Genomic DNA, 10921 nt, shown 5'->3' on the forward strand with positions numbered 1-10921 from the left:
TTACCATCAAAACTGAAATAATAATAATAATAATAATAATAATAATAATAATAATAATAACAACAACAACAATAATAATAAAAACGAAGAGATATTTTTTTGCAAGCCATAGAATTAAAACCCGTGATGTTCGTCTATTCCTTCTATTTTAAACCAGCAACCCAGGCGTAATAAATTATAAGCACAACAATGTACACTGTAAACATCAGTAACTATCCTCTCCGTACTACAGCAGTGTAAATAAATCTCAATGAAAGGTTTTTCAGAGCTCAGAGTTGATTCCCTGCTGATTTCTGTGGAATGTCTGGCAGGGCTGTTAATAGATTTGATGCAACAGTGCGGTAATAAAAATAAATAAATATTTGGGTCAAACCAAATATTTTTCGGGAAAATACAGCTGGAATTCTAAACCTACCTGGATATTTGCATTAATACACTTAACATGTGGTCTGAACTTGATATGACAGCAGGCAATACATTCAGTTTTTCCATATAGATTAATCATTAACAGTAATGACTAGAAGAAGGATGTGAACCATTGCATTGAAACATCCTTGAGCAGCAATATCCTCCACATATTGTAAGCAAATGTTTCCTATAGAAGCTGATTGGACTTTTGGAATTTTAGAAAGTTCTTCCTACAAAACTGTTTCAGTTTGCCGATATTTCTGGACTTTCTTGCATGAACTGCCCTCTACATGTCATGACACAGCATCTCATTTTGAGCTATGGTTCGGCCGTACCAAAATACTAATTTTCTGTTGTTGATTGTCCTGGGTTTTTTGGGGGATTTTTGGCTGGGGTCATTGTCTTGTTTATTCACCAAACGTCTTTAAGCTTTAGATGACAACACTACCCTGAAATGTTCCTGTAAAATGTCTTGATACTTAAAAACTTTCCTCAAAAATCGTCCATAATGCAGCCACTTTGCAGGTGGACGCTACCTCCACCATGCTTCACAGATGAGGAGATTTTGGTGTTACTGTGCCGTTCCTGTCTTCTCTTCAAATTCTGTCTATCTATCTTCCCATAGGACATCATCCTTGAAGCACTGCTATCTCTTAATCATTCGCTAGCTGTACCCTCAAGAACATTGTAATATTTGTTGTTTTTCTCACATTCAAACAGTTTCAAATAAATACGTGCTCACAGCAGGCATGTCAGGCTGGGGACCTCAAATTCAACACCAACCAATCAGGACATGGAGTGGTCTCTTCTACTTGCCCATGAATTCAAAAAGCTCTGGCTCATTCAGGCTGAAAAGAGGGATTGTATTTGTTTGTATTTTGTGCGTCAAAACAGCACTTCGGCTTGCGCCCACCAAAGTCACTGACTGTCCCTTTAAACTGGAAATTTGCTGTGTTTATCTTAGCACACCTTCGCTTCGAATCCCAGGCCCATCTTGGACGATCAGGTTGTACTTAATCGCTCTTACTGCAGCTTTCTGCTCCAAAGGTCATCACTATGGCAGTGCGGTAACAACGAGTGAACAGCGGATCAGAAGCAGAGCTTAGAAATGAAGGAATACAGTACAAGCAATAGAGCAGATATTGTTTCTTCTTTCAAACTGGAAAGTGAAATGGACAAAAAAAATAAAATAACAACAACCACGACACACAAAAGGACTAATCATGTCAGAAATTTGGTCATTTCTCGACATAAAAATCACGAGATACACTAGAAATATGAGCAAATTCAATCACAATATAATATTAACTGAGGGGAAACAAGACAAAAATATTTTAAAAATATTTTAAGTATACAACAAAACTTTTTGGTATAGACAGCTGCTTTAAGACCTAGCAGGACCTTGGAATTATAAGGGGGTTTTTTTTATCGTTATAATTTGAATTATGTGATCTTAAAATATTGAGCCATAAGGTTTTGACTCTCAAAAGCAAAGCAGCTGCAGACCATGATGCACCCTCCACCATGCTTCACAAATGAGTTGAGGTTTTGGTGTTGGTGTGCAGTGACTTTTTTCTTCTGTCTTAACTTCCCAGAGAATATCATACAAGAAGCTTCGTCTTCTCTAGGACAAAGCAGATACATCTTTTCTCTTTTGCATTAAACAAAAAAAAAAAAATTCCATTATATTTATAACATTTATACTTAATGATAAATAATCTATGACTGAGGTGGAACCTTCGAGCAGCCTTATAAATTCCAAGGAGTCAGTGAAAATGCTTACAAGTGTGCAATACATGTTAAAATATGCAGCATTTACAATTTACTAAGACGGAGTCGGTTTAAAACCTAAAGCAGCGTTCCATTTCGGACAGAATAACACATTTTATATAAAAAAATTTTTAAAAAGCCAAGATGTATATCTGTCTGTCTAAAAAAAAAAAAATACATGTTTAATATCAAATCATTTGTTGGATTCTATCAGACTAGTGTGCTCTAAACCTAAGGTTGGCAGATCCCAAATTCTTTGATCACAGCAGTGGTTCAGGACAATGAGTAATATAACAGTACTTTACAGATCAGAGTTTAGTGTAGATAGTATAACTATACCAGTTTTTCAGAGGTAAAATACATGGTTGGGCCACTTTTTCAACTAAATAGCTAGCTACCTTACTAGCAAACAACTCGAGAATACAACGCTCATACAAACGCAATATGCTAAACCTTCTAAATAATTACTAAGATCTCTAAACCCGTTCAGTAGTGTTTAAGTCTACTCTCATGTTCTGTCATTTCTATCAACAGCTTAAACACTAAGCCACTTTTAACAGAACAGTGCATCAATAAAGGAGGTGGATTAGGTGCTACTGATGATGTGAACGAGTCGGCTCTTTGACTCGGCTCTTTAAAGTGAATATGGAGAGTTGATAAGTGATCAGTTGGACACATGAGGCGCCTAATATTTCCATTTCCATGTGGCGACTTGGAATGGGAAATCCAGCTCGTTTGGGTGAGACTAATCATTTGTCTGGGGCTCACCAGGTAGAGCCGACTCTTTCAGCTCCCAAACAGTTCATTGCCAGTGTGCGGTATTATGACCGGTAATTAACCTTCTTCGCATAACTAGGGCTGAAATTGGTTCATCTTACTTTACCTTCTAATTAACCCAAGAACATTGCTTTACAATGGATTTTATAAAACATATTTAATAATTGTTCAATTGTTAGATCGCACATTTGAATCAGCTCTCAACGTTCATCTAAAAGAGTCGACTCAATGAGCCGAGCCATTTTTTTTTTAATGGAGGCAATGATGTTACTGTACTAGTAAAAGTTATTGAAATAAGCTTCAGAGACATTCAGGCAGGGATAGTTACTGTATTTGCCAATGCATGTTTGTATTGTTTTCCCTGATTATCAGTTATTTTAATATATGTGATGTAATGTTTTTCTGTTAATTACAAACTAGAGCAAGATTTCCTAAAATAATTTTACTCATGTTAGGCAAAGAAGGATAATCATCCATCCATACATCCATTTTCCATACTGCTTATCCTACACAGGGTCACCTTGAGCCCATACCAGGGAACTCTGGGAACAAGGCAGGGCAGTGCCAACCCATCGCAGGGCACAATGGCACACACATTCTCATACTAAAGACAATTAGGAGCCTATAACACGTCTTTGGAATGGGGGAGGAAACTGGAGTACCCGGAGGAAACCCACAAGGCACAGGGAGAACATGCAAACTCTACACACACAGGGCGGAGGCGGGATTCAAACCCCTAACCCAGGAGGTGCGAAGTGAACATGATAACCACTAAGCCACCGTGCTCCTAAGAAGGCTAATCATCTTTCATATTGCAAACAGCCAAACATAAAAAAACAAACAAAAAAAAACAAACCAAAAAAAAAACATTGAGTCGTTTGGTAGCCGAAAGAGTCGAGTCTTATTCTGAGCTGAGTCAAATGATCTGACTCAGTGAATCAATCTAGGATGACTTGATTACTAGTAGACCGACCCAAATACAGTGCTGCCATCTAATGGACATATTCTAAACTACAACACAGAACACGTTCATGGTTATTGCTGAATCCCAAAATGTTAATATGCCATTTAGTTGCATTATTGGATTTAATGGTGTTTCTGAAGAATGCGTATGTTTAAATATCTCTCCTTTGGAAACATCAGATAGGATACACTATAAATGGAAGGTTATTTGGGCTAGCTACACACCTAGACTTTTAGAGAAAATAAAAGCAGTTCCTTAAGGGTTTGAATGTTAAAAAGTTCCAACTTCTAAATGGGAAAATGTGTTTTTGTACAAAAATAAAGGAACCTTTTAACAGCAATATTGGCAGTATTACACCGTAGAGTTACAGAAACATTCAACATACAAAACAAAGCACATCTGTCCTAAATAAAAAAAAATAAAATAAATTAAAAAAAATCAATCACAACCCTTACAGAAAATTCAGATCCATTTCATGTGATCATATGTTGATGTGAAGATGCAGTTCACCATGTTATGCCTTGAAACTGCTCATGTGAACACGAATATGTGAACACATGAAAAATTTACATACATAAATGTCAAACCAAAATCATGCAAAACAAATCACATCTGGAAAAAAAAATAAAAACGTCAAAAATTTGTGAAACAATATGCGAAGTAGAAAAAGCACATATGTAAAGTGACTCGTGATTCTTCTGTAAGGAATGTGACATCTAAATAACTGTAGTAAATAAATAATTCTAATATCAAAATAAAAGTCAGAGCTGCAGATGTTCTAATTCAGGCCGAAGTCCTCTAAATGGACCCTCATGATGGTGTCTTTCACAGCTGAAAAGATTAAGCGGATATTTTCTGTGTCTGTCGCACAAGTGAAATGCGAGTACAGGCGCTTGCATGCCTCGGAGTTCTGAGCTTCAAACATATTGCGGATGAACTTCATCGCTTCGTTTGCATCGTTCTTGGGGCCTGAGGGGGAAAAGGGATTACAATGTAGTTTGCAATGTTGCTTAGAATTTTTAGAACCTGCTTAGAGGAAGGAAAGAAAACCTTGCTTTCTTCAGGTTGTTTATTTGAGGTCTGATTTTAAGTCAATGTCGAAGATAATACATCAATAATATCTTCAGTTATTAAAATGCACATGTGCTTTAGAAAGGCTTGTTGACTTATTTGGGACACGATTTGGCTTAAAGCAGCCATATGTATATCTTATAAACATACTCGAGACACATTTGCAGCTAAATAGGTAATTTCTGAGAAAATCTAATTGGTTTATAGATGAGGCAGGACTATTTATCCATCAATCCATACATTTTCCATACTGCTTATCCTACACGGGGTCGTGGGAAGCCTGGAGCCTAGCCCAGGGGCACAAGGTGAGGGATAGCCTGGATGGGATGCTAAACAATCGCAGGGCACAATCGCACACTCATCCACACTCTACGGACAATTTAGAAATGCCAATCAAGCTACAGCGCATGTGTTTAGACTGGAGGAGGAAACCCCCGAAGCACGGGGAGAACACGCAAGCACACAGGGCGGAGGCGGGTTTCAAACCCCTAGCCCTGGGGGAGCGAGGCAAACGTGCTAACACCATGTTTGACACCATGGCTAGACCGAGCCATTTCCTAACATAATGCAGTATTAAGGTTCCTGCCACCATTGCAATTTCTGCAGCTAGCTATTTTTTTGCTACATTGCTAATCTCTCATAGCTGCTAACAGAGTTAAGTCTAATCAGCTTGACCAAAATATTTAGCTACAACTAATTAACTATCTAACTGGTTAGTTGGCATTAGCTCTAGCTAGCTTGTTATGTTTCGACTGTGATCCATCTTTATAACTAACTGCTTATTCTTAATTGGCTAGTGAGAGACCACTGCCTCTTTTAATGAAAACAATCCATTTATTGCCATCTTCTCTGCTAAAAAATTTGAAGTGTTAGTCTTTGGTCCAGTACGAGCTAATAAAGGGTCCAAATAAAGCACACATATGTACATTTAAACAGTCACGTGCATCTCATTTGTTTCTTAACATTTAAAAATAATAATAATAATAAATAATAAAACGTAATTAATTAACAACAGATTCACTAATCCCGGGACACTGTAGAATTTGAAAGCCTCTCACCGTCGTATTCAGGATAGTAGTCTGCGAGGTCGGACTTGGAGATTTTCTCTTGAAGGAGATCTGTCTTGTTGAAAAAGATGATGAAGGAGGTCCTTTGGAAAAATGCGTAGTTGAGGATGGTCTTAAAGAGTGATTTACTCTCTTCCATACGATTCTATGAATAGACAAAGTGCATGGTTTTATACTTTTCAATCAGTTTAGTTGTAAAAGTGAGTAATCATGTCAGTCACGTGAATCAAATCATCCCACCTCATCAGCATTCTCATACAGGACCTGGTCATACTCGTTCAGTGCCACCAGGAAAATGATAGAAGTCACGTCTTCAAAACAATGGATCCATTTCCTCCTCTCTGCACGCTGACCCCCGACATCAACCATCCTGTCATAACAACACAGCTGTTCAGATACATCTAATACACCTCAACATATTAAACATATGTTATATATAACATATTATATTATACATACATACTAATACATATACATACATACTAATATATATATATATATATATATATATATATATATATATATATATATATATATATATATATATATATATATATATATACATATATAAATAAAACATGTATTCTCACCTGAATACAACAGAGCTAATGGTAAAGGGGTACTCGATGACTCCAGTGGTGCGAACTCGTACTCGGAGAATATCCTGCTCAGTGGGCACGTAAAGGGGACCTGATATTCGCTCCAGATCATCCAGGTAGCTAAAAATTAAAAATCACGTTTGCAAATAATTACAGCCCGGATCAATATGTACAAGGTAAACACTGTCTATTTGAGAAATGAGTGGATTATAGTAAGGTATACAAACAGCCTTGATGAGCGCAACTCACTATTTGGCCGAATCAGAGAGCTGGTACTCTCTCCTCCGCTCGTAGCACTCCTGCATGCTGGGATCTCGCCACATGCTGCTTATAGCATCAGCATAGCGCTTATCTATAGTGCTCATTTCTTCTGGATTCACATTAAGCAGCATCGCAGCATAACCCTGGAACACATATACAACATAAAAATGGATCCTTTGTATATTGTTTATGTACGGTCAACTTCAGATATATTGGCTCCCTAATTTCTATGACTGTATAAAGTAAAAACACATAATGCGTCTTATTTATCAAGCTGGATACAAACTAATCTATCCGATGAGACTCCCTTCCGAGATCCTTTATTGACAGGCTTCAAATCGGATAAACTGCAAGTTAATTCAATTATATATAGCAACTCCAAAACACATGTATAACTGAAGGCAAATAAGACTAGCGGAAGAGTTAGTGTGTGTATAGTAGCTAACGATCTGCAGTGGCTGAGCTGCATTATTGGAAGATTTAGCGCACACCATTTAGTCGTCAGTAGCTATGTTTCCATCTACATATATTTATGGAAATTTTATGGAGATTTCACATAAAAAAGCTGGATGGAAACACCAGATGCGAATAAAGCGAATTGTGTGTGTACAGGCTCACGAGCTTACTCTATTTCTGTCAGTTGTGAACGGGATCTGAAGCATCTGCATGGCTTCGAGCATGGCTTGCACTGCAACGAATATATTCTGGAAGATGGACCTGGTATAGGTCCTCCTGTCATCCTCCGAGTAGCCTTTTCCATGGATGATCCTCATCTGCTTGATGAAGGTGCTTTTTCCGCTCTCGCCTGCACCTATAGACATTTGCTGGTTATTTTTAGCCAGATAGCTTTCATTCACCTAGCCGTCTGACTGTAGCCCAGTATAATAGGGACAGGTTTGTGGTAATAAGTACAAAATATATATTGAAGTACTGTAGTAACATTGCATTCAGCCCAGAAACAGAAGAAATAGGTTAGATTTCTCTCATATTTGCAATATGAGATTAAACTAATTAACCACAAATGAACCACTTTTTTTTTCTTCTTTAATTTTAAAGGGTGCTAATAATATTGGAGCTGAGTGTATTGCTGTTCAACAAAACCAGAACCTGGGAAATAATCTGAGTTTGATGTTCTTGGTTAAATTATGACACATGAAGTACTCTTTATAACTTTATTATCAAATAAAACAAAAACGTGTATTTTAAAAACCAGGATTAGAAGGATTAAGAATCATGTATGATTTCTAGACTTCGGGGACGTAGATTGAATTATTTATCATTTAATATAAGGTTTATTAAGATAGAAGTATAATCATTTCACACCTTGGAGTAATGACTAGCCAGTTTTCAATATTCTTGACTTGAAATAAAGTAGAAAATTACAGTATTTGATTAATAAAAGTATGAAAGTGAAGGACAAAGATATCAGTGTCAACAAATCATTCATCAAGACACCAAGGAACATGGGAAAACATCAGCTAAGGCTAACTAACAACAGCTTTACTCTTAATCTCTCAAATGTTAGCTAGCATGATGGTAATTCTGATACAAACTAGCTTCATGCTAATATCTGTCTGTCACCTTGCTAACAATCTCTCAAATAGATTGCCTCATATCCAAATTTCTCAAATAGCTAGCATTATACAACTCTGACGATACAAACTACCTGAATGCTAATAGCTAGCTGTCACAGTACAAACTGCCTCAATAAACAGTGTGTACACACAGCCGCAAACTGATTGCAGTCATGATAATAGGTCTCATTCTTCCTGTAACATGTTAAAGTTTAGATTTATTCTGACTTTCAATCGACTCCTTGAAGTTGCCTGATGCTAAAAAGTCCATGTATGACTTTACAAATATTTGATTATAAAGAAATCTAGTGATGTTTGCGAATGTAATGACTAGAAAGTAGAGATTTTTCTTATGAAATGTAGTCAATACTTAAACGTAATTGGGTTTTTCTCAAGTAAACTTCAGCCTTGGCTAAAATTTCCACATGTTCCTCGGTTAATCAAGGAATCTGATGACGATAACTTTGACAACACGAACTAGCTAATACGAGTGCTAATATATATAGCAGTCACGATGCTAACTATACTAAGCTAACAACCATGCTAATCTTGAACTAACAACTACGCTTCATTACTTATCTTTATAATGATATCTAGCTTGAGAATAATTCCAAAACAGACTAACTCGATGCTAATTGCTAGCTGTCACAACACAAACTGCCTTGATAAATACAAAGTGTACATAGTAGCAAAGATTAGAGCCGGGGTCCCCAAACCGCAGGTTGCGACTCCATGTCGGGTCACTTGATTTATAAATAGGGTCATCAGAGAAATTCTCCAGAAAATCAGCTCCTTTTTTAGTTTTATTCATTTATTTTACTAATGATCATCATTATTATTATAGAAATATCGCTCTAAATTTGAAGACGGATTTTGTGTGATGATATTTTGAAACGCTACTTTCAAACAAGTCACATTTAAATGAAGTGTACGTGCTATTTTTTTTTGCCTTTTCACCATCCTTACATGCTACACTTGAGTAAGAAATAAGCAATAAAAATGGCCAAATTTCCCCCATCCATCTACCTCCGCTACACAAATTAGGGTTGCTTCTCAAAGCACAAACTTATGGCCGATTCCTCAACATTATTGAACACCAAGACAAACCTGTATTCCTATTAGAGTTAGTGTTCGGATTTTAAAAAACCTCTCAAACGTACCGAAAGGTCTGTCTTGCATACCAGGCTGGAGTTCTGGAGTTTCCAGCTACTAGAAGATACTTTTGAATGTAAGGTTAGAGATTGTGATTTGAGACGCAGCTCATAATGAGTCTTTATTGATCACATATACATATGCACAGTGATTTTTTTAAATTTATTTATTTTTTGCATACCCAGCATGTTAGGAAGTTGGGGTCAGAGCGCAGGGTCATGATACAGCGCCCCCTGGAGCAGAGACGGTTAAGGGCCTTGCTCAAGGGCCCAACAGTGGCAGCTTGGCCGGGCTTGAACCCCGACCTTCCGATCAGTAACCCAGAGCCTTAACCACCAAGCCCCTTGTCTGTTTGCCATCACTGTACGTGACATCGCGAAATATTTCACAGTTCAATTTGGAAACCAGATGGACAGGGATGTTTCGCAAACCAGCCCTAAACACAGTGAAAAAATATTTCTCTTTTTTTTCCCCTTTTCTTTTTACTTCCCGCTTCTCCAAGAACGTTATCAAGCTGAACATCAGGGTGCGTTCATCTCTCCCATCTCCCAGATGAGCATTCTTGATCAGCAAACAAGCTCAAAAGCTTCTCCACGGGTCGTTATTTATAAGCCCAGTTATTAAAACTTACCAAAAGCATGACCTATTGGTTAGAAAGGTGCAAATATGACTTAAAACAGAACGTTTTCGAGGGGCACATGAAGAACATAGACGTGGATTTGCATTTATATGCATGAGGACACAGATCAACGGAATAACACTCGCAGAAATTCACATTTCGTGGGAAATACACAGCAAAAGCAGAAATGCATGTGTGAGCTCGTAAAACTCGTACAAAGACGTGAACATACCTAAAAGTAACAGCTTCACCTGGTGCTGCGTTTCTTTTCTGGACATTCTGAGCTGTCTCTCGATGTCCTGGTGGATTCTTTGAGCTTCTTGCTCCGCACTCGACATACAACAATTACCCATCATGCCAACCGAAGTTCTGAATGAAGTATCTGCCACACAGGTTACACCACAAACTGGTTATTAAACGAGCGACGTCCCTCCTCATGGTGTGCATGGGGCGTGTTAAAAGACAACACCTACATGAATAGTTGTCGTTCTTATTCATTCCTTTCTCACGTCTCTTTTTTTTTGTGTCACCTCCCTAATCAAATCATTTAACGAATAAAAACACAAGACGTTGCAGCTTATAAACCGGAATAATTTATTCTGTTAGAGTTGATTAGAAAGGATTTTAGGTCGAATGGTTCTAGTGAATGTTTTACAGAG

General features: G+C 37.5%; 1 protein-coding gene across 1 annotated transcript; it reads right to left on the reverse strand.

Moving 5' to 3' along the window:
- Positions 1-436: 436 nt before the first annotated feature.
- On the reverse strand, positions 437-10776 carry LOC128603932 (guanine nucleotide-binding protein subunit alpha-11-like). The gene is made up of 7 exons (XM_053618715.1): positions 10495-10776; positions 7544-7728; positions 6906-7060; positions 6648-6776; positions 6298-6427; positions 6049-6202; positions 437-4888 (listed from the first exon to the last, which is right to left on the reverse strand). Exons 1-7 carry the CDS (start codon positions 10616-10618, stop codon positions 4698-4700), a joined length of 1068 nt encoding a protein of 355 aa, XP_053474690.1. The 5' UTR covers positions 10619-10776; the 3' UTR covers positions 437-4697.
- Between the last annotated feature and the right edge of the window lie 145 nt (positions 10777-10921).

The sequence above is a fragment of the Ictalurus furcatus genome, chromosome 28, assembly GCF_023375685.1.
Source record: "Ictalurus furcatus strain D&B chromosome 28, Billie_1.0, whole genome shotgun sequence".
In the NCBI taxonomy this organism is placed as follows: domain Eukaryota; kingdom Metazoa; phylum Chordata; class Actinopteri; order Siluriformes; family Ictaluridae; genus Ictalurus; species Ictalurus furcatus.

What these genes read in the sequence shown, in the direction of transcription:
- LOC128603932 (XM_053618715.1), bottom strand. Translation starts at nt 10,618, where the DNA reads ATGATGGGTAATTGTTGTATGTCGAGTGCGGAGCAAGAAGCTCAAAGA. An exon ending in ATTAGCTCTGTTGTATTCAG is followed by an intron (nt 6,428 to 6,647) that starts GTGAGAATACAT and finishes TTGTTATGACAG; the next exon opens with GATGGTTGATGTCGGGGGTC. An exon ending in TGTATGAGAATGCTGATGAG is followed by an intron (nt 6,203 to 6,297) that starts GTGGGATGATTT and finishes GTCTATTCATAG; the next exon opens with AATCGTATGGAAGAGAGTAA.